This window comes from Carcharodon carcharias, chromosome 30 (assembly GCF_017639515.1).
Source record: "Carcharodon carcharias isolate sCarCar2 chromosome 30, sCarCar2.pri, whole genome shotgun sequence".
Taxonomy (NCBI): Eukaryota; Metazoa; Chordata; class Chondrichthyes; order Lamniformes; family Lamnidae; genus Carcharodon; species Carcharodon carcharias.
The window spans coordinates 26,218,997-26,245,879 of NC_054496.1; the positions used below are offsets into that span (position 1 = coordinate 26,218,997).

At 43.8% G+C, this 26,883-nt stretch overlaps 2 protein-coding genes across 4 annotated transcripts in view; one reads left to right on the plus strand and one right to left on the minus strand.

Annotated features, from left to right (window-relative positions):
• Nucleotides 1–1,120: 1,120 nt before the first annotated feature.
• On the minus strand, nucleotides 1,121–25,953 carry nxnl1 (nucleoredoxin like 1). 3 transcript variants are annotated; one of them, XM_041177354.1, is made up of 4 exons: nucleotides 25,852–25,953; nucleotides 13,723–13,840; nucleotides 8,717–9,075; nucleotides 1,121–2,142 (listed from the first exon to the last, which is right to left on the minus strand). In XM_041177354.1, exons 3-4 carry the CDS (start codon nucleotides 9,040–9,042, stop codon nucleotides 1,869–1,871), a joined length of 600 nt encoding a protein of 199 aa, XP_041033288.1. In that variant the 5' UTR covers nucleotides 9,043–9,075; nucleotides 13,723–13,840; nucleotides 25,852–25,953; the 3' UTR covers nucleotides 1,121–1,868. The 3 variants fall into 3 exon arrangements, with proteins under 3 accessions (XP_041033288.1, XP_041033287.1, XP_041033286.1); XM_041177353.1 differs by lacking the exon at nucleotides 25,852–25,953 and adding an exon at nucleotides 14,988–15,020; XM_041177352.1 differs by lacking the exons at nucleotides 13,723–13,840; nucleotides 25,852–25,953 and adding an exon at nucleotides 12,170–12,897.
• Nucleotides 13,021–26,883, plus strand: part of LOC121271380 (very-long-chain enoyl-CoA reductase) — a 61,655-nt gene continuing 47,792 nt past the window's right edge. The window contains exon 1 of the mRNA XM_041177351.1: nucleotides 13,021–13,220. Within this exon, the coding sequence (XP_041033285.1) occupies nucleotides 13,206–13,220 (15 nt within the window). The 5' untranslated portion in view covers nucleotides 13,021–13,205. The remainder of the gene's footprint in view (nucleotides 13,221–26,883) is intronic.

Genomic DNA, 26,883 nt, shown 5'->3' on the forward strand with positions numbered 1-26,883 from the left:
CATTCAAAGGATCATCCTCCACCATTTCCGCCAACTCCAGCATGATGCCACCACCAAACACATCTTCCCTTCACCCCCCCTGTTGGCATTCCATAGGGATCGTTCCCTCCGGGACACCCTGGTCCACTCCTCCATCACCCCCTACTCCTCAACCCCCACCTATGGCACCAGCCCATGCCCACACAAAAGATGTAACACATGCCCCTTCACTTCCTGTCTTCTCACCGTCCAAGGGCCCAAACACTCCTTTCAATTGAAGCAGCATTTCACTTGCATTTCCCCCAACTTAGTCTACTGTATTCGTTGCTCCCAATGTGGTCTCCTCTACATTGGAGAGACCAAACGTAAACTGGGCGACCGCTTTGCAGAACACCTGCGGTCTGTCCACAAGAATGACCCAAACCTCCCTGTCGCTTGCCATTTTAACACTCCACCCTGCTCTCTTGCCCACATGTCTGTCCTTGGCTTGCTGCATTGTTCCAGTGAAGCCCAACGCAAACTGGAGGAACAACACCTCATCTTCCGTCTAGGCACTTTACAGCCTTCCGGACTGAATATTGAATTCAACAACTTTAGGTCCTGAACTCCCTCCTCCATCCCCACCCCCTTTCCGTTTCTTCCCCCTTCCTTTTGTTTTTTCCAATAAATTATATAGATTTTTCTTTTCCCACCTATTTCCATTATTTTTAAATATTTTTAAATCTTTTATGCTCGCCCCACCCCCACTAGAGCTATACCTTAATTCCCCAACCATCCATTCTTAATTAGCACATTCGTTTAGATATATATCACCAACTTCAACACCTATGTGTTCTTTTGTTCTATTGTCTGTGACATCTTTTGATGATCTGCTTCTATTACTGCTTGCTTGTCCCTACAACCACACCCCCCCTCCACTTCTCTCCCCCCACCCAACCCCACACACACACACACACACACACACCTACACCTTAAACCAGCTTATATTTCACCCCTTCCTTGGATTCACCTAGTTCTGTTGAAGGGTCATGAGGACTCGAAACGTCAACTCATTTCTTCTCCGCCGATGCTGCCAGACCTGCTGAGTTTTTCCAGGTAATTCTGTTTTTGTTCCAAAATGAACTGTTCATCACACAGTGAGCCAACTAAAAGATTTCCTTTAATGGTTAGTCTTTAAGTGGTAATGTGCACAAATGGATACATTGGGATAAATGACAAGTATCTACTAGATGCCAAAGACTGCATTCCACAATTGCTGTGAGTAGGAATCCCATTCATTATAAAGTGTGATTTAAGATTAGGATCAATTGTTACAGGGTAAGACAATTATTACCTTGGTGGCGAACTGAAGCAAACAATCATTCTCAACAGCTATGCTTCTACATTAAAGAAAGGAAATGCTTATATTCTAGGGTCCCTATACTTTTCATTACTTCCTTATTCACCTTATCACTAATTGTGCCAATGGCGAGGAGGAGCATCTCACAGAAGTTACAGGAATCTGTTTTCCACGTATTTGTTGGGAAGAGATTGCAAGGATAGGGCTACATATAAGCCTAATGGACTGATTCCAATTCTATTGTTTAAGTATTGTACTGTTTCCTTGCATTGATATATAGTTTTATTTGTAAATAAATCTAGTTGGGTAGTTTAGCCTGTATGCAATAGTCTGGAGGTGTGTCTTTTCCCCCCTTTCTGAGGCTACTGGAGATTATGGAAAGAATTCACCTATTCTCCAGTCCACGATTTACTGCAGTTTGGAGCTGGGCTTTGCTATCACATACCAGGAGGGAATAAAAGATTCTGGGGGATTCATTATGGAAACAGGATACAATCCTGGAACGTGGAAAGAGTTGGGCAGAAACTCAAGCTGTAAAACGAAATGCTGCTCACTCCATGTCGTGGGCTTTCTCCTTCCCAGTCTTAATCTTGTACTTAAGCTGCCTTAAGGGGTCTGTCAGACTCTTCCAGGTCCAGTCCTCAAAGTCTTCTGCCAGGAGAAAATTCCTGTCAATGACCTCTGATGCTTCCCACCAGTTCTTGAAACAATCCATTCCCATTGTTGAGATCTCTGCCACTCCATTTCTGGTGATAAGATCTCCATTAGGTTTGAGAACAATGATGCTTGGGATGACCTTGATGTTGTACTTCTTTTGTAACTCTCTGGAAAATAAAATATAAACACTTATTAAAGTCCGTGTTACTTTTTCAAATCAGCTGATTAAAGGAATGAACTAGCATTTCTATAATGCCTTTCACCATTTTATGACATTCCAGAAGTATTCATAGCTAATGAAGTATTTTGAACTGCAGTCACTGATTCGGTAGGCAAACACAGAAGCCCATTTGAGCACAGCAAGATCACATGTGTCCTCTCAGCTGAATGTAAAAGGTCCCAAAGCATTACTTGAAGAAGAGCAGGAGGATTTTTCTGTGTCCTGACCAATATTCATCCCTCAACAAAATTGACTGTCACACTTCCAACATTACAATAGTGAATGCATTTCAAAAGTAAGTCTTTGATTGTGAAGTGCTTTGTGATATCTGGGCACTTGAAAGGAGTTATTTAAATCCATGTTCTTTCTAAATAAATACCACTGCATTAGCATGATAGTTAGACAGTACAGCTAGTCAATGGGAGATAGAAGCACTAGAAAAAACTGGATGAGAAAGCAATTGATTCCATTCTTTGTAAATCTGAACACTCTCCCACCTTAACATTCAGCTATTTTGAACAATATTGTCCTCTCACACGTTACAGTTTATTCCATAGCGAGGAGGAAAGCTTTAGACTACAGAACGATATAGATGGGCTGGTCAGATGGGCAGAACAATGGCAAATGGAATTTAATCTCGAAAAGTGTGAGGTGATGCGTTTTGGGAGGACTAACAAGGCAAGGGAATACACAATGAATGGTAGGACCCTAGGTATTTCATTAGCTATGAATAGTTCTGGAATTCAAAATGGTGAAAGGCATTATAGAAATGCTAGTTCATTCCTTTAAAGAGCCAATTTGAAAAAGTAACATGGACTTTAATAAAGGTTTATATTTTATTTTCCAGAGAGTTATAAAAGTACAACATCAAGGTCATCCCAAGCATTGTTGTACCATAGGAAGTACAGAGGATCAGAGGGACCTTGGTGTGTCTGTCCATAGATCCTTACAGGCATCAGGACAGGGAGATAAGGCAGTTATGAAGGCATATGGGATACTTGTCTTTATTAGTCAAGGCACTGAATACAAGAGTAGGGAGGTTATGATGGATCTGTATAAAGTGTTAGGCCACATCTGGAGTACTGTGATCAGTTCTGGTTGCCACACTTTAGGAAGGATGTGATTGCGCTAGAGAGGGTGCAGAGGAGATTCAACAGGATGTTGCCTGGGCTGGAGTGTTTCAGCTATGAAGAGAGACTAGATAGACTGGGGTTGTTTTCCTTAGAGCAGAGAAGGCTGAGGGGGGACCTGATTGAGTTGTACAAAGTTATGAGGGGCATACGTAGGGTAGATAAGAAACTTTTCCACTTAGCAGAGAGGTCAACAACCAGGGGGCATAGATTTAAGGTAAGGGACAGGTGGTTTAGAGGGGATTTGAGGAAACATTTTTTGACCCGGGGTGGGGGGGTATCTGGAACTCACTGCCTGAAAGGATGGTAGAGGCAGGAACCCTCATAACATTTAAGAAGTTTTTAGATGAATGCTTCAAACACTATTGCATACAGGGCTATGGGCCAAGTGTTGGAAAATGTGTTGGGATTACAGTAGATAGGGGCTTGATGACCAGTGGACACAATGGGCCAAAGGGCCTCTTTATGTGCTGTAAAATTCTATGATGCTATTTCTCATTCTTTGAATAAAGACCTTGTTTCTTGTACAAAAATAAAAATAGCTGGAAAAACTCAGCAGGTTTGACAGCATCCGCAGAAAGGAATACAGTTAACGTTTCGAGTCCGTATGACTCTTCATTAGAACTGAGGAAATATAGAAAAGAGGTGAAATATAAGTTGGTTGAGGAGGGGTGGGACAGGTAGAGCTGGATAGAGGGCCAGTGATAGGTGGAGATTGCCTAAGATGTCATAGACAAAAGGACAAAGGGGTGTTGACGGTGGTGATATTGGCTAAGGAATATGCTAATGGTGACATTAAGGATAGAAAGCAGGACGAGCAAGTGACAGATAGCCCTAGTGGGGGTGAGGTAGGAGGAAGGGATTTAAATAGGCTCATAGGTGGAGATGAAACAATGGATGGAGTCCTTCTTATTTTAGGATAATTAAATTTATTATAATTTAAAGTGATGGCCTCTCTTCCCGTGTTCTTTAATTTGCAATAATGTTTCCCGTTTACTCATAACATTTAATAATTTAAAAAACCAGAAACAAGGTTGATGAAAGTATAATATTTGATATCAAATCTCTCTTTATACTTCATTCCCTTTATAATTGGGATTATTCCTGTTTCCTTTTAATTTTTCTGTAATATCTGCCTATATGTTTGGTGAGAGTGGTGACCAAGTTTGAACATCCTATTGCTCATGTCGCCTGACTCCTGCAAGGTAAACATCACTTCTGTTGACAGTCACCCATATTTTAAAAAATTTTTGCAGTTTTTCACTTTCTCAGTGTAAATTTAATCTGCTGTTTGCCAAATTGGATACATCTTTCACTGTGCTTTCCGTTCCTACATCTCTTCCTGGTTTAACATTACCAGTAAGTTAGAGAAGATTATTTTTTCTTTTATTATCGCGGTTAAGTTTGTAGATACACTGCTGGCTGGTGTGGTGAGTGCTGACTCTCTATACCTTCAACAGGGAGCTGAACCGGTTCCTGACTGGGACAGAGATCACATCATATAGCCTGACCGCAAATGAGTTCTCCTTATAATCCCACTCTCATCCCCATGCTCTTTAATATTCCTGTTTAATTCCTATTTAAAATTGCTTTGGAAACCTGTTTTAACAATAGTTTGTGGTAGAGATTTCTATATTCTAACCATTCTTTGCAGAATGGAATTTTTATCTCCTTTTCAGTGATTGGGATTACGGTCCCCATCATTTAAAGTGGATGTGTTGGTATTAATGTGATTAAACTCCATGCCCATCTGTTCCAGCTTCTTCCCCTCATAGGAAGCAAGATTCTCTGCCCAGGACTTAAAACTATACCAGGAACTGAAATTGGGTTGGGGGTGGTAGCATTCCCTCCTGCATCTAGCGGCAGATGAGTCAATGGCACAAGCCGGCCGATTACCAAATCTAACTTCATAAAACCCACTGAGATCCAGGAAAGAAAACAGACGTAGAATGATCCAGGGAAGGATTGAAGTACAAATACAACAACAACAACTTGCAGTACTGTAGCACCTTTCACATTAAAAAAGAGTCCAAGGTTCACGAGCCAGATTTGACACGGAGCCACATAAGGAGATATCTAGACAGATGACTAAATGTTCAGTCAAAGAGGTAGGTTGTAAGCAACGTCTCATAGAGGCAGAATGGCTTAGGGAGGAAATTCCAGAGCTTAGGGCTTAAGCAGCTCAATGCACGGCCACCAAGGGTGGGGCAATTGAAATCTGGGATGTGCAAAAAGGCCAGAATCAGAGGAGCACAAAGATCACAGTGTTGTAGATGGAGGTTACAGAGACAGATAGAGGTGAGACCATGGATGGGATTGAAAACCAGGGTAAGATTTTTTTAAATTGTGCAGCATAAGCCTATACTCATTGGAGTTAGAAGAATGAGAGGTGATCTTATTGAAGCATATCAGATTCTGAGGGGGGCTTGACAGGATAGCTGCTGAGACAATATTTCCCTTTGAGTGGGAATCTAGAACTAGGGGACGCAGTTTTAAATGAAGGCATCTCCCACTTAAGACAGAGATGAGGAGGAATTTCTCATTCCTTTGGAATTCTCTACCCCAGAGGAAAGTGGAGGCTGGGCCATTGAATATATTCAAGACTGAGTTAGATTTTTGATCTACAATGGAGTCAAGGGTTATGGGGGACAAGCAGGTACTTGGAGTTAAGGCCACAATCAGACCAGCCATGATCCTATTGAATGGTGGAGCAGCCTTGAGGGGCCGAATGGCCTACTCCTGCTCCTATTATGTTGTCGGACTGGAAGCCAATGTATGTCAGCAAGCACAGGGATCATTGGTGAACACAACTAGGTGCGAATTAGGGTACAGGCAGCACCAGCTTATGTTTATCTAACCCTTCAAAATCTCATGGAATTCTTGTTAGTAACTGCTGTACTATTTACATTTCCTTTGGACTCATTTTTTTTCTTTACTCACCCTATACTCTCACCTTTGCCCCGCACCCTCACTTCTTATGTCGTTTACATAGCATTATTTTAACCTTAACAAAAATAAAAATACCTGGAAAAACTCAGCAGGTCTGGCAGCATCTACAGAGAGGAACACAGTTAACGTTTTGAGTCCGTATGACTCTTCAACAGAACTAAGTAAAAATAGAAAAGAGGTGAAATATAAGCTGGTTTAAGGCGGGGGTAGGACAGGTAGAGCTGGATAGAGGGCCAGTGATAGGTGGAGATAGCCAAAAGATGTCATAGACAAAAGGACAAAGAGGTGTTGAAGGTGGTGATATTATCTAAGGAATGTGCTAATTAAGGGTAGAAAGCAGGACAAGCAAGGTACAGATAGACCTGGTGGGGTGGGGTGAAGGGATCGAAATAGGCTAAAAGGTAGAGCTAAAACAATAGATGGAAATACATTTAAAAATAATGGAAATAGGGGGGAAAAGAAAAATCTATGTAAATTATTGGGAAAAAAAGGGGGGGATCGGAAAGGGGGTGGGGATGGAGGAGAGAGTTCATGATCTAAAATTGTTGAACTCAATATTCAGTCCGGAAGGCTGTAAAGTGCCTAGTTGGAAGATGAGGTGCGTTGAGCTTCACTGGAACAATGCAGCAGGCCAAGGATGGACATGTAGGCATGAGAACAGGGTGGAGTGTTGAAATGGTAAGCAACAGGGAGGTCTGGGTCATGCTTGCAGACAGACCCAAGGTGTTCTGCAAAGCGGTCACCCAGTCTACGTTTGGTCTCTCCAGTGTAGAGGAAACCGCATTGGGAGCAATGAATACAGTAGACCAAACTGAGGGAAGTGCAAGTGAAATGCTGCTTCACTTGAAAGGATTGTCCGGGCTTCTGTTCGAGGAAGAAGCGGAGACCCATCAGACCATCCCGCTGGGGGATGGAGGTGTAGAGGGATTGGACGTCCATGGTGAAGAGGAGGTGGTTGGGGCCAGGGAACTGGAAATCGTTGATATGACGTAGGGTGTCAGAGGAATCACGGATGTAGATGGGAAGGGACTGGACAAGGGGAGAGAGAATGGAGTCGATAGCAAGAAATGAGTTCCGTGGGGCAGGAACAGGCTGACACGATTGGTCTGCCGGGACAGTCCTGTTTGTGGATTTTGGGTAGGAGGTAGAAGCGGGCTGTCCGAGGTTGGGAGGCTATGAGGTTGGAAGCTGTGGAAGGAAGATCTCCAGAGGAGATGAGGTCAGTAACAGTCCAGGAAACAATGGCCTGATGTTCAGTGGTGGGGTCATGTTCCAGGGGTGAGGTAGGAGGAAGTGTCTGCAAGTTGATGCTCAGCCTCTGCGAGGTAGGATCATCTTCCGCCATTTCCACCAACTCCAGCATGATGCCACCACCAAACACATCTTCCCTTCACCCCCCCGGCGGCATTCCGCAGAGATCGTTCCCTCCGGGACACCCTGGTCCACTCCTCCATCACTCCCTACACCTCAACCCCCTCCCACGGCACCTTCCCATGCAACCGCAGAAGGTGCAACACCTGTCCCTTTACTTCCCCTCTCCTCACCATCCAAGGACCCAAACACTCCTTTCAAGAGAAGCAGCATTTCACTTGTACTACCCTCAGTTTAGTCTACTGCATTTGTTGCTCCCAATGAGACCAAACGCAGACTGGGTGACCGTTTTGCAGAACACCTTCGGTCTGTCCGCAAGCATGACCCAGACCTCCCTGTCGCTTGCCATTTCAACATTCCACCCTGCTCTCATGCCCACATGTCTGACCTTGGCCTGCTGCAATGTTCCAGTGAAGCTCAACGCAAATTGGAGGAACAGCACCTGAATCTTCCGACTAGGCACTTTACAGCCTTCCGGACTGAATATTGAGTTCAACAATTTTAGATCATGAACTCTCTCCTCCATCCCCACCCCCTTTCCGATCCCCCCCCCTTTTTTTTTCCAATAATTTATATAGATTTTTCTTTTCCCACCTATTTCCATTATTTTTAAATGTATTTCCATCCATTGTTTTATCTCTATCTTTTAGCCTATTTCGATCCCTTCCCTTCACCCCACCCCACCCCACTAGGGCTTTCTGTACCTGGCTCGTCCTGCTTTCTACCCTTAATTAGCACATTCCTTTAGATAATATCACCACCTTCAACACCTCTTTGTCCTTTTGTCTATGATATCTTTTGGCTATCTCCACCTATCACTGGCCCTCTATCCAGCTCTACCTGTCCCACCCCCCCCTTAAACCAGCTTATATTTCATCTCTTTTCTATTTTTACTTAGTTCTGTTGAAGAGTCATATGGACTCAAAACGTTAACTGTGTTCCTCTCCGCAGATGCTGCCAGACCCGCTGAGTTTTTCCAGGTATTTTTATTTTGGATTTCCAGCATCCGCAGTTTTTTGCATTTATCTTATTATTTTAACCTTCCCCGTTTCAGTGCAGCAACACATTTACCTTTTGTACTTGTCCCGAAAAGGTAGGTAGAGCCACTTCCTGTGCAGCCTCTTGAGGTATTGCTGCTCCTTCTCCTCAGTTTGATCCTGGGAGACATACACGAACACCAGCTGAGCTGCCCGTTCCACATAAAACTCGTCCATCAGCCGGTTGGAGAACTCCTGCAGCACAGGGGCGAACTCCTGGCATTTCGGGCACTCCCTGGAGCCAAAGTAGAGCAGCACCAACTTGTTGCGCACCTTGTTCTCCAGCTGCTGTGGGGTGTCCAGTTGGTCTCGGTCTCTGTTGTTCACGATCAAGGTAATTCCGTCGAACAGGTCGGCCATGGCGAACAACCATCTCCACAGCAGCCTCTGCCACTAAATCAGATTTGCCCAGTCAGGATTACCATGAATCTTTAATTAAGCCACTTTAATTCTCTGCTCCACGTGACCTCTCTGTCCTCGGCCTCCTGCACTGTTCCAGTGAAGCTCAACGTAAGCTCAAGGGTCATTTTATATTTCAGCTGGGAATTTTACTGCCTTTGGCCCTAACGTTGAGTTCAACAACTTCAGAACATAAACTTTGCTCTCATTTCTCCAACAACCAGTGCTAGTAATGGTCCTGCTGTTGCCATTTACTCCTCTGGCCCATTTACCGCCCCCATTTGCCTTGCACCCTGAACCCTTTTGTCATTTACGTAGCATAACAAAGAATCTACACCATGCCATTCAGCCCAACAAGTCTATGCTGGCACTTAACCTCTGCATGAGCCTCTTCATCCAACCACATCAACATATCCTAATTCTTTTCCCCCTCGTGACTGATTCTAATTTTTGAGTACAATGTAAAGTAGAAAGCTAACTGAACTAGCAATGAGAACATGAACAAGGAGCATTTGAAATGGGAAAGCCATTAGAATGACAAGTTGCTATTGATGGAGTTTCAATTGAAGGAAGGAAATTGTACTTATATAGCAACCTTTACAACCTCAGGACATCCGAAGGCACTTTATAGCCTGTGAAGTAATTTTGAAGTGTAGATACTATTGTAAAGTTGGGAAAGGTTGCAGCCAATTTGTGCACAGCAAGATCCCACAAGCAGTAATGAGATCATGATCAGACAAGTTTTTTTAGTTGCTTGAGAGATAAATATTGGCCAAAACAATGCAGATACCTCCCCTGTACTCCTTTGAACATTGCCATGAGATCCTTTACGTGCACTTGAGACGGCCAATGGGGTCCAGGTTTAACATCTCATCCAAAAGACAGCACTTCCAACAGTGCAGCACTCTCTCAGCCCAGACTATATGCTTAACTCTCATTAGTAGGACTTGAGTGCATGACCTTCTGACCCCGAGGTGTGGGTGCTACCAACTGAGCCACAGCTGACAACTGTGTGTTAATAAGCAAAGCTGCTATAAGCCATTATAGTTTAACTATGAATGGGAAACTGGGAGTTTACGTTTGAGCAGAAAAATGAATGGTGGATTAAATCTTTGGTGCACAGGATTTCCCAACTGGAATGGATAATGGATTGAAAGGTTTGGATAAGTGAAGCAGATATAGTCATTAATCCAAACGGGTATCTGTAATTTGAATTTGTTTGGGACTGGACAGTTAAGAAAGTGCTTTCATTTATGTGGTGTCTTTTGTGACTTCAGGATGGACAGCTGATGACCGCACACCTCCAGATCTTTTTACCAGCCTCCTAACTCCTGCAGGTCTGGCAGCATCTGTAACTCTTTCGAGTACAAACCCGTTTCCATCTGTTTCAGATGAAGTTACATTGTTTCATAGTTTGCCATTATGAGATTTGAACTCTCGATCTCAGGGTTACAAACCCAGTACCATAACCACTTGGCTATTTCGGCCAAGCCCCGCACACCTCCAGAGTGCAGTCACCATTGTAATGCTGGAAAAAGCAGCAGCCAATTAGCGCTCAGTGAAATCCCACAAACAGCAATGAGATAATGATCAAATAATCTGCTTTCAGATGGTTGAAAAAGAAATGCTGGCCAGGACACTGGAGAAGAACTCCCCTACTCTTCTCCAAATAGTGCCATGGGATCTTTTATGTCCACCTCAAGAGTGCAGATGACTCTTCTGAAATATATCTGAAATAGTTAGAAATAGAAAAAGTAGAATGAACTCTGAATTGGATTAGAGGAGAATTTATTGCCAGTGAATTCAGCTGGGAAATGGGATATGAATGTGGCATGAGGTTAATATATTGGATTGTGACTAAGTACTGAGGTCTTAATCCTGTGCCTTATACAGTCAAACCTTTCGACAATGGCTTGGAGAAAGGGATTGGAGCCTTTGATGAAGTCCATTAGAACAGACTGGAGTCCAAGGCAGTAATAGTAATTTGAAACAGCAAAGTGAACAGGAATTTGAACACATGGTTCAATTTAAAAACAGCAGCTGTAATGTGAATTTATAGTCTCTCCAACAGCTGTTGTTAATAAGGTTTCTGAATGAACAGCAATGTCATGCTCTGGATTTGGGCTGGGACAGCGGTTGGGTTAGTATTGAAAGTGATGAATAACATTGTCGTTTAACCATGAATCAGAATGTGTAGATGACAAGTGAATGATGAGTAATCACTGTGAATCAGGACCACACAAGGGATGCTGTGGACATTGGACTGGAAAGTAGAGCTTTGAAAATCCAAACTGGTGATGATACATGCAATTGGTAAAGAAATGGGAAGTGTTTTGCTCTGGTCAGATGTCTAGGAGTCCCCTTCCACATCCAACTCTCAGCATAACCCTCTATTCCCTTCTCCCTCATACTTAGAGCGTCCCCTTAAATGCATTCTCTTCAAATGTTTTCCTCTCCTCGGAGTACAGATTCATGCTACAATACTTTGTACAGATACTGGCCACTCTCTCAAGATAAATGGCTACTTAATCTGCTTTGGCGGTTGATGGATAAATGTTGGGCAGGGAGAGGGAGAACTCCCTTTTTCCTTGAATAATGCCATGGACTCCTTTACACCCATCTAAACAGATAGTCAGTACTTCAGCATAATAGCTCATCTAAATGATGGCATCTCAAGCATTGCAACTCTGTTTAGCACTGCACTCCAGTGTCAGTCTAGGTTACATGCTCAAGTCCTGGTTTGGAAATGGAACCCACAACTTTCTCATTACGAAGCAAAACTGCTATAAAGGAGCCAAGCTGATGCCCTGATATTACAACTAAAAATGAAATATGGCACTACTGTGTGACTATGAGTGACAATTGATTCCAAGGACTCAATTACCGACTAGATCATTTACTCATTTTTCTGAGCATTCATATTCCCAGTACACACTATTATTTCTAGGGATGGAAAAAAATTCTTCCCTTGCTAATACAATCTCAAAGTCTCAATCTCCTCTCCTCTGGCTCTCTGCAGTCACGGCACCTTTACTTAGGGTTGCTAACTGTGATTAAATGTATTCCTGGAGGTTTGATCATGACTTACCTGACACTCGTCATTAGTCGGTCAACACGTTCAACCTTTGCCTTCCTACGCCACTTAGAAAGCAGAATACTCATTATCCAATTGGATGATGCTTGACTGTCAGCCAAACAATCTTTATTCCCCCATTTTCAATATTTTTTTAATATCTGGTAAAGAGATATATTCAAAGAAAAATGACAAAAAAACCCCCAATATTTTCAATGGTTTTTCTCCAGGGTTGCACACAGCAGTGTCCTGGAGATTGATCTTCAATTACTGGAGACTCCAGGCCAGTCCCTGGAGCTACTGGTCAACGTCTTCTGCCTTCAGTTGGTTACCACCACCAAACCAGTCACCCCTGTCCTTCCTCCACTAGTCACTATTAGCCCCGGGGCTGGGAAACTCAAGTACATCAGATGGTCTAGTGTCTTCTGACAGCACATTTGGTTTGGTCATGTTAAGGTTTGCTGTGTCTCCGGAGTTACCCCTGAACAATCCAAGTCCTTTTCTCCATGATAAACCCCTCCCCTCACTTGTCCCTTCACCTGCAGTGGGTGCAAATGGATTCTTCAGCTTCAAACCAGAAACCATCTTTCCCTCCCCTCTGAAGAATTGTGCGAACCCGATATGTTAACTCTGCTTCTCTCTCTCTCCACAGATACTCGTTAAACTGACTGAGTTTTCCCAGCATTTTGTGCTTTTATTCCCTTCCCCTTTGCCTTGAACACCATAGCCTGCAAGCCCCGCCCACTCTCAGGGTCAGGGCCATCCTCATTGGCTGCTCTGGCAGGCCAGCCTCCCCCCCCCCCCCCCCCCCCCTCCTCCTTCTTCTCAGTTCCGATTGGTCCCCACCCCCCCCCCCCCGTTGATGAGCATGCACCGGCTGGAGAGGGGAAAATCAGGGCACTTGGCCGGGATTGGTCGAACCAGGATCCCAATCCTGGTGCGGTGATTGGTTATTAGCGGCCGCCGGCACCCCCCCCCACCCCTTTGTGTCACGTGAGGTAATCGCGGGCCGGAGTTCGTTGAACGGAGAGCGGGAGCGTAGGCAGCCGAGATGAAGCATTATGAGGTGAGTGAGGAGCCGGCGCTGAGTGGCATCGCGTGTTGCGGATGGCGCTTTGGAAGCGGGTGCAGAGTTTATTTTGGCCGTGGGGCTCGGAGCGTTGTGCGCAGCGGCGGGCGCGTAGGGTTGAAAACGGTTGTTGCCGGCCCCGCCATGTTGGCGCGTGCGCAGACGCATCCACGGGGGCCGCGTTGTCGCTACTGCGCAGGAGCGCTTTTTCGTCTCACCGCTGCGCATGCGTATTTCCGACACACCCCCTAAAAGCGCATGTGCAGAGGTGGGATGAGGACCCATTTGGGGAGTTTGGTACCTGGTTTTTAGGACAGCGGGAGGGTCACAGGAGACCATGCAGTGATGTGTGGGCTACCATTCAAATGCATTTAAAGTTCTTCATTGCACATAACTGCAACGTAAGGTTGTTTCACACAAGGGCTTGGCCTTGGAACATTTATTTTGAAATGTTGTTTTTCTCTCTTGCTGGAGTGCTGGCCAGGTACTAATCACTTACCCAAGTTGCCCCACTTCATGTGATTCTTGATCGTGAATATCAGCTGGTTATTTGACAATGGAAGACATCGTGACTGAGCCTTGTCCTGTGTTGTCCAGTTCTGCCATTTTTCATCAGTCTATGAAAGAAAAACTTGTTTATAATGTGCCTTTTGTGAACTCTTTATGGTCAGTGAAATACTTTTTTGCAAGTGCAGTCACTGTTGCAGTACAGGAAAATGTGGTAGCCAATTTGTGCATTGCAGGAGCCCAGAAATAACAATGTGATAATTGTCCAGATAATCTGTATAATCTGGTCCCCCTTGTCCTCACTTATCACCCCACCAGCCTCCGCATTCAAAGGATCATCCTGCGCCATTTCCGCCAACTCCAGCATGATGCCACCACCAAACACATCTTCCCTTCACCCCCCCTTATCGGCATTCCGTAGGGATCGCTCCCCCCGGGACACCGTGGTCCACTCCTCCATCACCCCCTACTCCTCAACCCCCTCCTATGGCACCACCCCATGCCCACGCAAAAGATGCAACACCTGCCCCTTCACTTCCTCTCTCCTCACCGTCCAAGGACCCAAACACTCCTTTCAAGTGAAGCAGCATTTCACTTGCATTTCCCCCAACTTAGTCTACTGCATTCGTTGCTCCCAATGTGGTCTCCTCTACATTGGAGAGACCAAACGTAAACTGGGCGACCGCTTTGCAGAACACCTGTGGTCTGTCTGCAAGAATGACCCAAACCTCCCTGTCGCTTGCCATTTTAACACTCCACCCTGCTCTCTTGCCCACATGTCTGTCCTTGGCTTGCTGCATTGTTCCAGTGAAGCCCAACGCAAACTGGAGGAACAACACCTCATCTTCTGACTAGGGACTTTACAGCCTTCCGGACTGAATATTGAATTCAACAACTTTAGGTCGTGAGCTCCCTCCCCCATCCCCACCCCCTTTCTGTTTCCCCCTTCCTTTTTTTTTCCAATAAATTATAAAGATTTTCCTTTTCCCACCCATTTCCATTATTTAAAAAAAAAATTAAAAAAAAAACCCCACTAGAGCTATACCTTGAGTGCCCTACCATCCATTCTTAATTAGCACATTCGTTTAGATAATATCACCAACTTTAACTTTAACACCTATGTGTTCTATTGTACTATTGTCGTTGACATCTTTTGATGATCTGCTTCTATCACTGCTTGTTTGTCCCTACAACCACACCCCCCCCCTCCACCTCTCTCTCTCTCTCTCTCTATCTCTCCGCCCCCCACACACACACCTTAAACCAGCTTATATTTCAACTCTTTCTTGGACTCGAACTCAAGTTCTGTCGAAGGGTCATGAGGACTCGAAACGTCAACTCTTTTCTTCTCCGCTGATGCTGCCAGACCTGCTGAGTTTTTCCGGGTAATTCTGTTTTTGTTTCAGATAATCTGTAATGCAGGTAGAGGGATAATGTTGGTTAGGAAACCACCAGCAGTACCCTGCTTGAAAATTGCCATGGGATCTTTTATGGTCACATGAAAGGGCAGTTGAAACATAAAAAATAGGAGTAGGCTATTGAGCCCCTTGAGACTGCTCTGCCATTTAATATGATCATGGCTATTCCTGTAACTCAATACCATAGTCTCACTCTCCCCCCATACCCCTTGACACCTTTAGTGTCTAGAAATCTATCTATTCCCTTCAGTGACTTGGCCTCCACAGCTTTCTGTGATAGAGAATTCCACAGGTTCACCACCCTCTGAGTAAAAAATTTTCTCCTCCTCTCAGTCCTAAATGGCCTGTATGCTGAGACTCTGACTCCTTGTTCTAGACCCTTCCCCAGCCAGAGGAAACATCAACCCTGCATCCAGTCTGTCCAGCCGTGTCAGAACTTTATAAATCTCAATGAAATCCCCTCTCATTCTTCTTAACGCCAGTGAAAGCAGTCCCAGTCAACCCAATCACCTCGTACAACAATCTTTCCATTCCAGGAATCAGTCTGGTGAGCCCTTGCTGCAATCTCTCTATGGCAGGTATATCCTTTCTTAGGTAAGGAAACTAAATCCTCATACAATACTTCAGGTGTGCTCTCAACAAAGCCCTGTACAGCTGCAGCAAGACATCTTTGCTTCTGTGCTCAGATACTCTTGCAATGAAGACCAACATACCATTTGCCTTCCTAACTGCTTGCTGCACCTGCATGCTTGCTTTCAGTAATTGGTGTATAAGGACACCCAGGTCCCTTTGTACGTCAACATTTCCCAATCTATCACTGTTTAAATAATACCCTGCCATTCTGTTTTTCTGACCAAAGTGGATAACTTCACACTTATCCACATTATACTGCATCTGCCATGTATTTGCCCACTAACTGAATTTGTCTAAATCGCCTTGAAGCCTCTTAACACTCTCCTCACCATTCACATTCCCACCTAATTTTGTGTTGTCAGCAAACTTTGAAATATTACATTTGGCTTCCTCATCCAGATCATTGATATATATTGTGAATAGCTGGGGCCCGAGCACTGATCCCTGTGGCACCCCACTTGTCACCGTCTGCCACTCTGGAAAAGACTCATTTATCCCTACTTTCTGTTCCCTGTCTGCTAACCAATTCTCAATCCATACCAATATATTACCCCCAATCCCATGTGCTTTAATTTTGCACACTGATCTCTTTTATATGGGACTTTATCAAAAGCTTTCTGAAAATCGAAATAGACCACATCCACTGGTGTTCTCATCTATCCTACTAGTTATGTCCTTAAAAAATGCTATAGGTTTGCTAAACATTGTTTTCCTTTCATAAATTCATGTTGACTTTGTCTATCCTGTTGATACTTTCTAAGTGTCCTGTTACCACATCCTTTATAATAGAATCTAGCATTTTCCCTACTACTGATGTTAGGCTAACAGGTCTGTAGTTTGCTGTTTTCTCCCTCCTTTTTTTAAAATTGTGGGGTTACATTTGCCACCCTCCAATCTGCTGGGACTGTTCCAGAATCTGTAGAATTTTGGAAGAAGACAACCAATGCATCCTCTATTTCCATGACCACCCCCTTTGGTGCCTTGGGATGTCAATTATCAGGCCCTGGGGATGTATCCATTTTCAGTCTCATTAATTTCTCCAGTGCTTTTTTTTTTTAGTAATATTAATTTCCTTCAATTCCTCCTTCTCACTAGACCCTCGATTCCCTAGTATTTCTGAGAAGTTATTTGTGTCATCCTTTGTGAAGACGGAACTAAAGTAGTTGCTTGATTCATCTGTCATTTCCTTGTTCTCCATTATAAATGCTCTGGTTGTGGACTGTAAGGGAAGTACATTTTGCCATTGTTAATCTTTTCCTTTTTACATACTTATAGAAGCTTTTACAGTCTGCTTTTTCATGTTCCTAGCAAGTTTACTCTCATATTCAATTTTTCCCCTCTTGATCAATCTCATTGTCCTTTTTTGCTGAATTCTAAACTGCTCCCAATCCTCGGGCTTGCTACTTTTTCTAGCAGATTTATACGACCCCTCTTTGGATCTAATACTATTCTTAATATCATTTGATAGCCATGGTTGGGCTGCTTTTCCTGTTGTTTTTGTGTCAGGAAGGAATGTGTAACTGTCGCAATGCATGCATTCATTTGTTAAGCATTAGCCATTGCCTATCTACTGTCATGCCTTTTAATGAAGTTCCCTAATTTATTGTAGCCAACTCAGCCCTCATACCTTCATAGTTTCTTTTGTTTAGATTTAGGTCCCGAATTTCACATTGGACTGCTTCACTTTCCATCCTAATGAAGAATTCTATCATGCCATGGTCACATTTGCCTAAAGGATCCCGCAGAGCAAGATTATGAATTAACCCCTTCTCATTGCACAATAATAGATGAGTTGGTTCCTCTATTTAGTGTCACATCCAAAATATAGCACCTCTGAAAATGCAGCACTCCTTCAGTGCTGCATTGAAGCATCAGCCTAAACTTTGTGTTAAGTCTGTAAGTGGGACTTGCCCACGATCTCTGACAGAGCTGAGCCTAGGCTGACACCAGGTTGAGAGAGAATGAGAGATTTGCCTGACTTTCCTAATTCAGGAGTATTTGAGGCCAATTGCAACAACTTTGCTAAAAATGAGAGAATGATGCATTGTCGGAAGTGCTGTCTTTCTGATGAGCTATGGCACTGATGTCAATGTGTAAATAATAACACTGCATGGCAATCACCTTGTTAAAGACAATTGCTAAGTTAAACAGGTGATGGGCATTGATTATCACATCTAAACAATAAAACGATACAACTGGAACACTTTGTGTGGAAGCTACTTTGAAGTCAGTAGCATTGAGGAGCTGTCTTGAAAATAAACCAGCTTGACCAAAAGACCAAAACAAAAACAGAATTACCTGGAAAAACTCCACTGAGCTGGCAGCATCGGCGGAGAAGAAAAGAGTTGACGTTTCGAGTCCTCATGACCCTTCCACAGAAGTTCTGTTGAAGGGTCATGAGGACTCGAAACGTCTACTCTTTTCTTCTCCGCCGATACTGCCAGACCTGCTGAGTTTTTCCAGGTAATTCTGTTTTTGTTTTGGATTTCCAGCATCCGCAGTTTTTTGTTTTTATGACCAAAAGACCAACCTGGATTAATTTTTCCACCAAAACCTCTTATTGTGAGTAACAACTGAGGCTATGTAGCATTCGTACTAGGCAATGGCCATCTCCAATGAGACAACCTGACCATCTCCCCTTGACACTCAATGGCATTATCATTGTTGAATTCCCCACTATTAACATTGACCAGAAACTGAACTGGACCAGCCATATAAATACTGTGACTGTAAGAGCAGGTCAGAGGCTGGGAAATCGTGTGGAGAGTAACTAGCCTCCCGACTCCCTAAAGTCTGTCCACCATCTACAAGGTACAAGTCTGAAGTGTGATGCAATGTTCTCCATATGGCTCCAACAACACTCTAAGAAGCTTGACACCATCCAGGAAAAAGCAGTCTGCTTGATTGGCACTCCATCCACCACTTCCAACAACATTCACCTCGACGCACAGTGGCAGCAGTGTGTACCATCTACAAGATGCACCTTCCAAACCTGTGACACTACCACCTAGAAGGACAAGGGCAGCAGATGCATGGGAACATCACCACCTTCAAGTTCGCCACTACCTTCTCAAAGGCAATTAGGGATGGGCAATAAAAATGCTGGCCTATCCAGCAATACCCACATTCCCTGAATGATTTAAAGAAAAAATGTCTGCCTAATGTAGTGGTTCAAGATGGTGAGCAGTTGTTTTTAACCAGTCACTGGGTGTCTTGGCCAATATTCGTCTCTCAACCACCGTTACCAAAAGTTGATTAGCTGGTTATTTCCCCTCATAAGCAGCAGCAATGTAACTTTCAGAGAAATTCACTGATTGTGAGTTGCTATTGGGGATGCTCGTGATTTGGATGGTTGGTTTAAAAACCTGCACATTGGAGAGTTGTGCATATATGTCCCTGACCATCAGTATATACGTGGCATTGGCATTAATCTGCCATCATGGTTTTAATTTCTGATCTGCATTGAGGACAATTTTAACTTCAATTGTGTGTAAAGGGGTTTTGTTTACTGTGATGAGGGATGTTAATGCTGGGATTGGAGCACTTTCCAAGTACTGTGTCCAGTATCATAGAATCATACAGCACAAAAGGAGGCCATTTGACCCACTATGTCGGTACTAACTCTTTGAAAGAGCTATGCAATTAGTCCCACTTCCCTGTTTTTTACCCTCGACCCCTGTGAGCATTTTCTTTTTAAGTAGATATTAAATTCCATTTTGAAATCCTACTATTGAATCTGCATCCACCACCCTTTCAGCTAGCATGTTCTGGATCATAACGACTCGCTGCATTTCTTTAAAAAAAAAAAGTTTCTCCTTGCCCTTTGTCAATTATACTCAACCTGTCTTCTCCGGCTACTGTAACAGTTTCTCCTTACCATAGATTGTTGTGTATAAGGCGACCCCATTTTTCTGCCCTGGCCCTGCCAAAAGTCATGTTTTTGCGTAAGCTTGCGATGTAAATCGACTCCCCACAAACCCCTCTTCACCCACAACATGCTGCTACTCACTTTTCTAGTCAGCCTCAATTTTTCATCCCACAAATGCATGTTTTTCTTAACCTTATAACTGGATGCAAGGAACGAAGACGTATGGGAGTATAAAACATGCCCCCACAGAGCAGCTCCCGAAATGGGGAATGACAAAGGTAAATGAGTTTTTCCCAACAAAACAAATGAAATTTGATAAAAACAAAAAACAAAAAAACTGCGGATGCTGGAAATCCAAAACAAAAACAGAATTACCTGGAAAAACTCAGCAGGTCTGGCAGCATCGGCGGAGAAGAAAAGAGTTGACGTTTCGAGTCCTCATGACCCTTCGACAGAACTTGAGTTCGAGTCCCAATGAAATTTGAAACTGTTTTCGAGCGAAATGTTTGCGAGCTCTTCAAATAATTGGTGCTGCGTCGAGGGAGTTATGGAAATGGAAGGAGCGGAAATCTGCCCTGAAGAAGGTGCCCAAGACCAAAATGTGCTATGAGAACGGGGACCAGCCTCTGGCCTGATCCTGAGAAGCATGTATTGGAATGGATCCTCAAATGGTCAGAATGGTTTCATCCATATCAGAAATGTGGTGTGCATATACGCAGTTAGGTGGACCAAATCAAACCCTGAGTCCAGCAAAGATTTCAAAGCAACAGCTGATTGTTATGACCACTTTACGGAACAGAAATGCCTGGTTTTGTGGCCATTGTTGGGTTTTCTTCCACACTGGCGGTTCATATTTTATACTGTGTATAAATCAACCCCCCTCCCTTGTTTTTTTGGAGTCTTCAAAGGCCGACTTATATGCTGACATCAACGGTATTTATTCTTATCAAAACCCTCCATGATTTTGAACACTTCTATTAAACTGCCCCGCATCCTTGCCACCATCCTAGTAAATCAAGACCTGATGTCCTTCCTAAAACGTGATACCCAGAATTGAACACACTACTTCAGCTGGAGCCTAACCAGTGATTTTTATATAGGTTTAGCGTAACTCTCTTGATATTTATAGTTGTCTCTACTTATAAAGCCGAGGACTCTATATGCCTTTTTAACCTGATCAATTTGTCCTGCCATCTTCCAACATCCCTGAATCATGGGCAGAAGGGTTAGATGTAGCATAAAGCTCTCTCTCAATATTCTCTGTAACACATTCCATGTGAGCACTTCAGTGTGATTTATTACCTCCCTTTCTTTCCAACTAGCACAGAGCAGACTGAGAATTGAACCTAGAGCCTTCCTGTTCTGTATGGTTCAGCATCACTTGATGCATTTACCCAGGGGAGGCCATCAGGGAATATAGGGGGAACTGCTCGGTTCCTTGCTGTAATGTTTATATCCAGGGAGCTGCTAGCCAAATGGAGTGAGTGTGGAGCTGTAGTGTGTGAACTTGTGACTTTATGATGCTACATGTTGTAAACTGGTCATTGGCTATGCTCTAATCGCAGTGTCACAGGGCTACAATTCCATGATGTGACACAAGGAGCAGCTCTATAAATTGCCTGCTAGAAGATGGGCCTCCATACGGTAATAGGGAGCCGGAAGTTACCAAGTGACATGCAGCCATGGACGGGGGAAGGAACTTTTTAAACAAAAGCCCACAGAGGAAGAAACTCTTGCACCTGCGTTATTGAATGTGGCTTTATTATTGAAGTTGTAGTTCAATTGCATTTATTTGTTTCCTGCTCCATTTCAAGTGTTTAAATCTCTCCTGAGACCTGAGCACGTAATCCAGGCTGACAGCCAATGCTGTTTTTGGATGAGATGTTAAACCAAGGCCTGTGGATGGTCCACACTGCTGCCACTTTGCATCAGTGATGGAGGGAGTGAATGTTTGTGGCTGGGGTGCCAATCAAGTGGGCTGCTTTGTCCTGGTTGATGTCAAACAACTTGTGTTGTTGGAGCTGCACTCATCCAGGCAAGTGGAGAGTATTCCATCATACTCATGGCTTGTGCCTTATATATGGTAGACAGGCTTTGAGGAGGCAGGAGATGAGTTACATGCCACAGCATTCCCAGCTTCTGACTTGCTTTTAGTATCATAGAAATTTGCTGCAAGGAAGGAGGCCATTCGGCCCATTATGTCCATGCCAGCTGTAAAGTAGCCATCCAGTGTAATTCCACATTCCAGCTCTTGGTCTGTAGCCCTGTATGTTACAGCACTTTGAGTGCATCTGCGAGCCCTTTCTAAATGCTATGAGGGTTTCTGCTTCTACCACCCTTTAGGGTAGTGAGTTCCAAATCCTCACCATCCTCTGGATGGAAAAAATAATCACCTCAAAGCCCCTCTAAACCCCCTGCCCCTTAATCTAATTCTGTGCCTTCTGGTTATGAACCCCTCGCCCAATGGGAGTAGGACCTTTCTATCCAGCCCCTCATAATTTTATACATTTCAATTGGGTCTCCCCTCAATCTCCTCTGTTCCAAAGAAAACAACTCCAGTTGATCCAATCTTTCCTCAGAATTCAAATTGTGCAAATCCAGCCAACATCTTCACGTAAATCTCCATACCCTCTCCAGTGCGATCCCTTCTTTCCTGGGGACCAGAGCTGCACACAGTACTCCAGCTAAGGCCTAATTAGTGTTTTATGCAGCTCCAGTGTAACTGCTCAGCTAATAAGGGGAAGTGTCCCAATTGCTTTCTTGACCACTTTATCTACCTGTTCAGCCACCTTCACTGATCATAGTCATGTACTCCAAGGTGTCTCTGTTCCTCTACACTTCTCGGTTGCCTACCATTTATTGTGCACTCCCTTACCTCATTAGTCTTCCCCAAATGCGTTACTTCACATTTCTCTGCCATTTGCCACTGTCCACCCACCTGACTATTCCATTGATATCTTCCTGCAGGCTACATCTTTCTTCTTTATCAACCACATGGCCAATTTTTGTATTGTCTGAAAAATTTTTCTCACCTCCCTATGTTCAAGACCGAATTATTGATATATAATCACAGAAAGCAAGGGACTTAGTACTGAGCCCTGGAACCCCACTGGAAACAGCCTTCCAGTCACACAAACACCTATTGACCATCATACCTTTTTGCTTCCTACCTCTGGGCCACTTTTGGATCCAATTTGCCACTTTGCCTTGGATCCCTTGGGCTTTTACTTTCGTAACTAGTCTGTCATTTGGGACCTTATCAATAGCCTTGCTGAAATCCATATCAACTACATCAAATACACCACTCTCATCAACTCTTCTTGTTGGCTCAAAAAATTCAGTCCTATTAGTCAGATACGACCTCCCCTTAACAAATCCTTCAAGACTGTTTTTGATTAATCTGTATCTTTCTAAATAAAGATTTATACTGTCTGTCAGAACTTTTCCCAATTTTCCTGCCACTGAGGTTGGGCTGACTGGCTGTATTTACTCAGTCTATCCCTTTCTCCTGATAGCACAATATTAGCAGTTCTCCAGTCCTCTGGCAACACACCTGTAGCCAGGGAGCGTTGGAAAATCATGGTCAGAGCCTCTACTATTTCTTCTCTAGCTTCCCTTAGAGCCTAGGATAAGTTTTTTTTGTCTGGGCCTGTGGATTTACCCACTTTCAAAGATGTTAAGCCCTTTAACACTTTCTCTGTCACTAATATTTCACACCCCTTCTCATTGCAATGTCTGTTTCAACCCACTTGTGGCTGGTCTGATCAATGGTATAACTCCAACCAGTGGAGAGTTTTCCCCTTGATTTCCATTGTCTTCAATTTTGCTTGGGTTTCTTGGTCTCACATTTGGTCAAATTCTGCCTTGATATTGAAGGCAGTCATTCTTCTCACCTGATTCATCTGAATCCTGAATGAAGTCTTCCCTTTCTCTTGCAATTCCAAACCAGCTTTAAATTATCCAGATCAGGAAGGATGCAAGTTTGATTCCCAGTCTGTAGTGAGTTTGCTGTTCTCAGCTGGGACAAGAGTAGGGACTGCAATTGATCTTGGTGTGCCCCATGGTTTTTGGCGAGGGATAGTTGGCTAGGAGTTACCATTTCACCTTCCAATCCCAGAACCTTTCCCGGGGCAAGAGCCTAGATGTGATGTCACTGTGATGGGACACTCTGTCAACACGTGCTGGCAAGGCTTGGACTAAAGATCAGCCGCTTTGACTGACTGTGTCCCTGAGCCTCAGCAAGGGAGACACTGCCTTCAACAACAGAGGAGAGCAAATTAAAGAGAAAATTGGGAGGGGGAACTGGGGTAATTACAAGTACAGATTAGTACCTGCCAATGCAGTGATCGTTTTGCTCTAGGAAATTAGCTCGATTAGTTGCACTTGACTGACTCGGAAGTGGGTTCAGGACTTCAGTACATTGGGTGTGTGAACGTTGAGGATGTGTTATATTTTCAGAGGTCCTCCCCTTCCACGTAAAAACTGAGTGGCCAGTGAAGTTGTGGCATTGGGGGAAGGAAAGGATACTGGCATTTTTCACATTTATCAATCATTTGCTCCGTGCAGGAACTGATTGTGGAGCCTTTTCAACGTGGTTGTTAGCGTCATCTACATAACAGTGAATATATCTGAAAATAATTTTAAGTTTCCTGTACCTTTCTGAAAATCTCTCGCACGCTTTCTCTCTCTCACCCAGTGTTGGCTCACCACAATTCCCTTTTTAAGAGGTAATAACAAAAGGGGCTGGGTTATGAGGGAAGATTAGAGAAATCTATTTCAACTTTGCAAAGAGTTGTGACAAAATAAACCATATCCAAAAAGTAAATCAGAGAACTCTGTGTTCCTTCAGTCCTGGCCCCATGCCTATCTTCTCCTTTTACCCCTTCCTTGGTGGCTATGCATTCAGCTGCCTCAGCCCTAAATTCTGGAGTTCTCTCCTTAAAACTTCCAGCTCCTATTTAAAACCCTCCTTTAAAACCTGCCTCTTTGTCCAGTATCTCATCGTGTCTCTTTTTTTGGTGTGGTGTCAGTTACTGTCTGATACCACTCCTGTGAAGCACAATGGGACTTTTTGCTATGTTATAAGTTCTGTATAACTGCAAATTGTTCGTGTGAAACAGTTCAAACTAAACCATGGCAGTAGCATCGGGGAAAACAGGACTCAACTAGCGAAGGGCAAATTTAGTGTTGTTAGTGAGCCCTTCAGGGCGATCGATGCATAGAATGCACACTGGGTCAGGCAGTAGAGGCAAAATCAGGAATCGTTTAAGTAACAGTTGGTGAGATGGGGATGGCTGTAGGGTTTTTCTGAATGAATGCACTAAGATGAATTGAATGGCCTTCCTTGCCTGTAGCTAGGGTTGTTAGCCCTCCCAAGATTATCTTGGAGGCATTAAAGATTAAGCTACTGCACAGTGCTGTGAGAAACTGGGGAAAAATACAATTGGCACACTAGAAAAATGCTTTTATTTCATTTTCTTCTGCCTCTTCAGTTTGTGAGTGGGGCTTTAAGCATATTATTCTGGCTGGTGAACTTTGCTCGTCATCCTGTTGGGGACTGAGTTACGTTGCATGTTTGAAGAGCTGTGAAGAAAGCAACAGCCACACTGTGACAAGGGGAGCAGTTGTATAATGTGAAGGTTGGTAGCCTCTCAAGCTGGCTAAAATGAATATCACAGGCAGAAGATAAGAGATTGCAGAGACATTGCAGAGATTGCGTCCCTGAGCTGTGTTGATATCCATCCATGGATAATTCTGCTGTGCTTCTCATTCCTGTCTTTGCAGCACTTTATTTGCCACTGGGTGGGGCTGTTGATTTGATCCTGTGAAATCATTGCTGGAAACTTTTAATGACTTATTTTTGGAGGGGGAGAAGTCTTTCTCAAAATTAAACTATTACCAGTGCCTCCTTGCTGAAGAGATCTGGATTCATTGTTTTAGATTGATTAATGTTTTAAAAGTGTTAAGCAACTTAAAAACCGGCACACTTTGTAAAGTCTGAGTCGAGCCCTGTGTGCCCTTACAGGTTTCAACCATTAAAATTAAACCCGGTGTAGATTCTGCTTAAATCAGGCTGTGTCAAGAGACCATATTCTGAAAAGGAAAGACTTGCATTTATATAATTCCTTTCTTGACCTCTGCACACTCTAAAGAGCTCTCCAGCTGATAAAGTTCTTTTACATAGAATTTACAACATACTAACCAGACAGTTGGCCCAATACACCAATGCTGGCGTTTTTGCAGAGTGCTACAGGGCTCATCGGATGGGCGCCTTGGGAGTTGTCAGTGTTGCAACATAGGAAACGTGATGGCCAGTTTGTGCACAGAAAGCTCTCGTTAACATCAAAGTGGTAATGAACCAGATAATCTGTTTTTGATGTTGATTGAGGGATAAATATCAGCCAGGACACCAGGGAGATCAAAAAACAAAATACTGCTGATGCTGGAGATCTGAAATAAAAACAGAAAATGCTGGAAAAACTCAGCAGGTCTGGCAGCATCTGTGGACCGAGAAACAGTTAACATTTCAAGTCCGTGTGACTCTTCAGAGTTCTGAAGAAGAATCATCCGGATCAGGAAGAAGTCCCCTGCTGTTCAGAATAGGGCAAAATGGGATCTCTTGCGTCTCCTCTGAATGATGATGCCCACAGTGCAGTGTTTCCTCAGCACTGCACTGGGAGTATCAGCCAAGATTTTGTGCTCCAGTCTCTGGAACAGCGGCCTTACTCAGAACCAGAGTACCTTCGCTGAGCCACAGCTAACCTTAACCGGGGCACATGTAGAATTTTTTTTTTGCCATTGTCACTGGGGCAGCCCTGTGTCACTCTCTTAGTGTCAATCAAAATAGGGCATGCTTTAGAAATCAGTTTCTAAAGTAATTCATTGTTTTCACTTGCCTGACCTGGGGGCATGTAACAATTACTAATAATTAACCCCTGCTCCACTTAAACCAGCTGACCTCATTTGAGGCTGAAGGTGGTGAGTAATCTACTCACCCCATCTAGTCTTACCTGGAGAAAAGAAATCAGTTAACGTGGCATGTACTCGGGCAGTCGTGCTCACATTTGAATACTTAATCTACAATGTCCTTGACGGTATGCACTGCCTCCCCCAGGGAGCCTGGTAATTTGACCTGTCCAACCCCTCTGAATGTTGCTCCATAATTCACCATTTGGAGGAGTGTGAGTGCCCTTCTCTCAGAAGCTGGCAGCTTATACGCAAGGTGACATTAGAT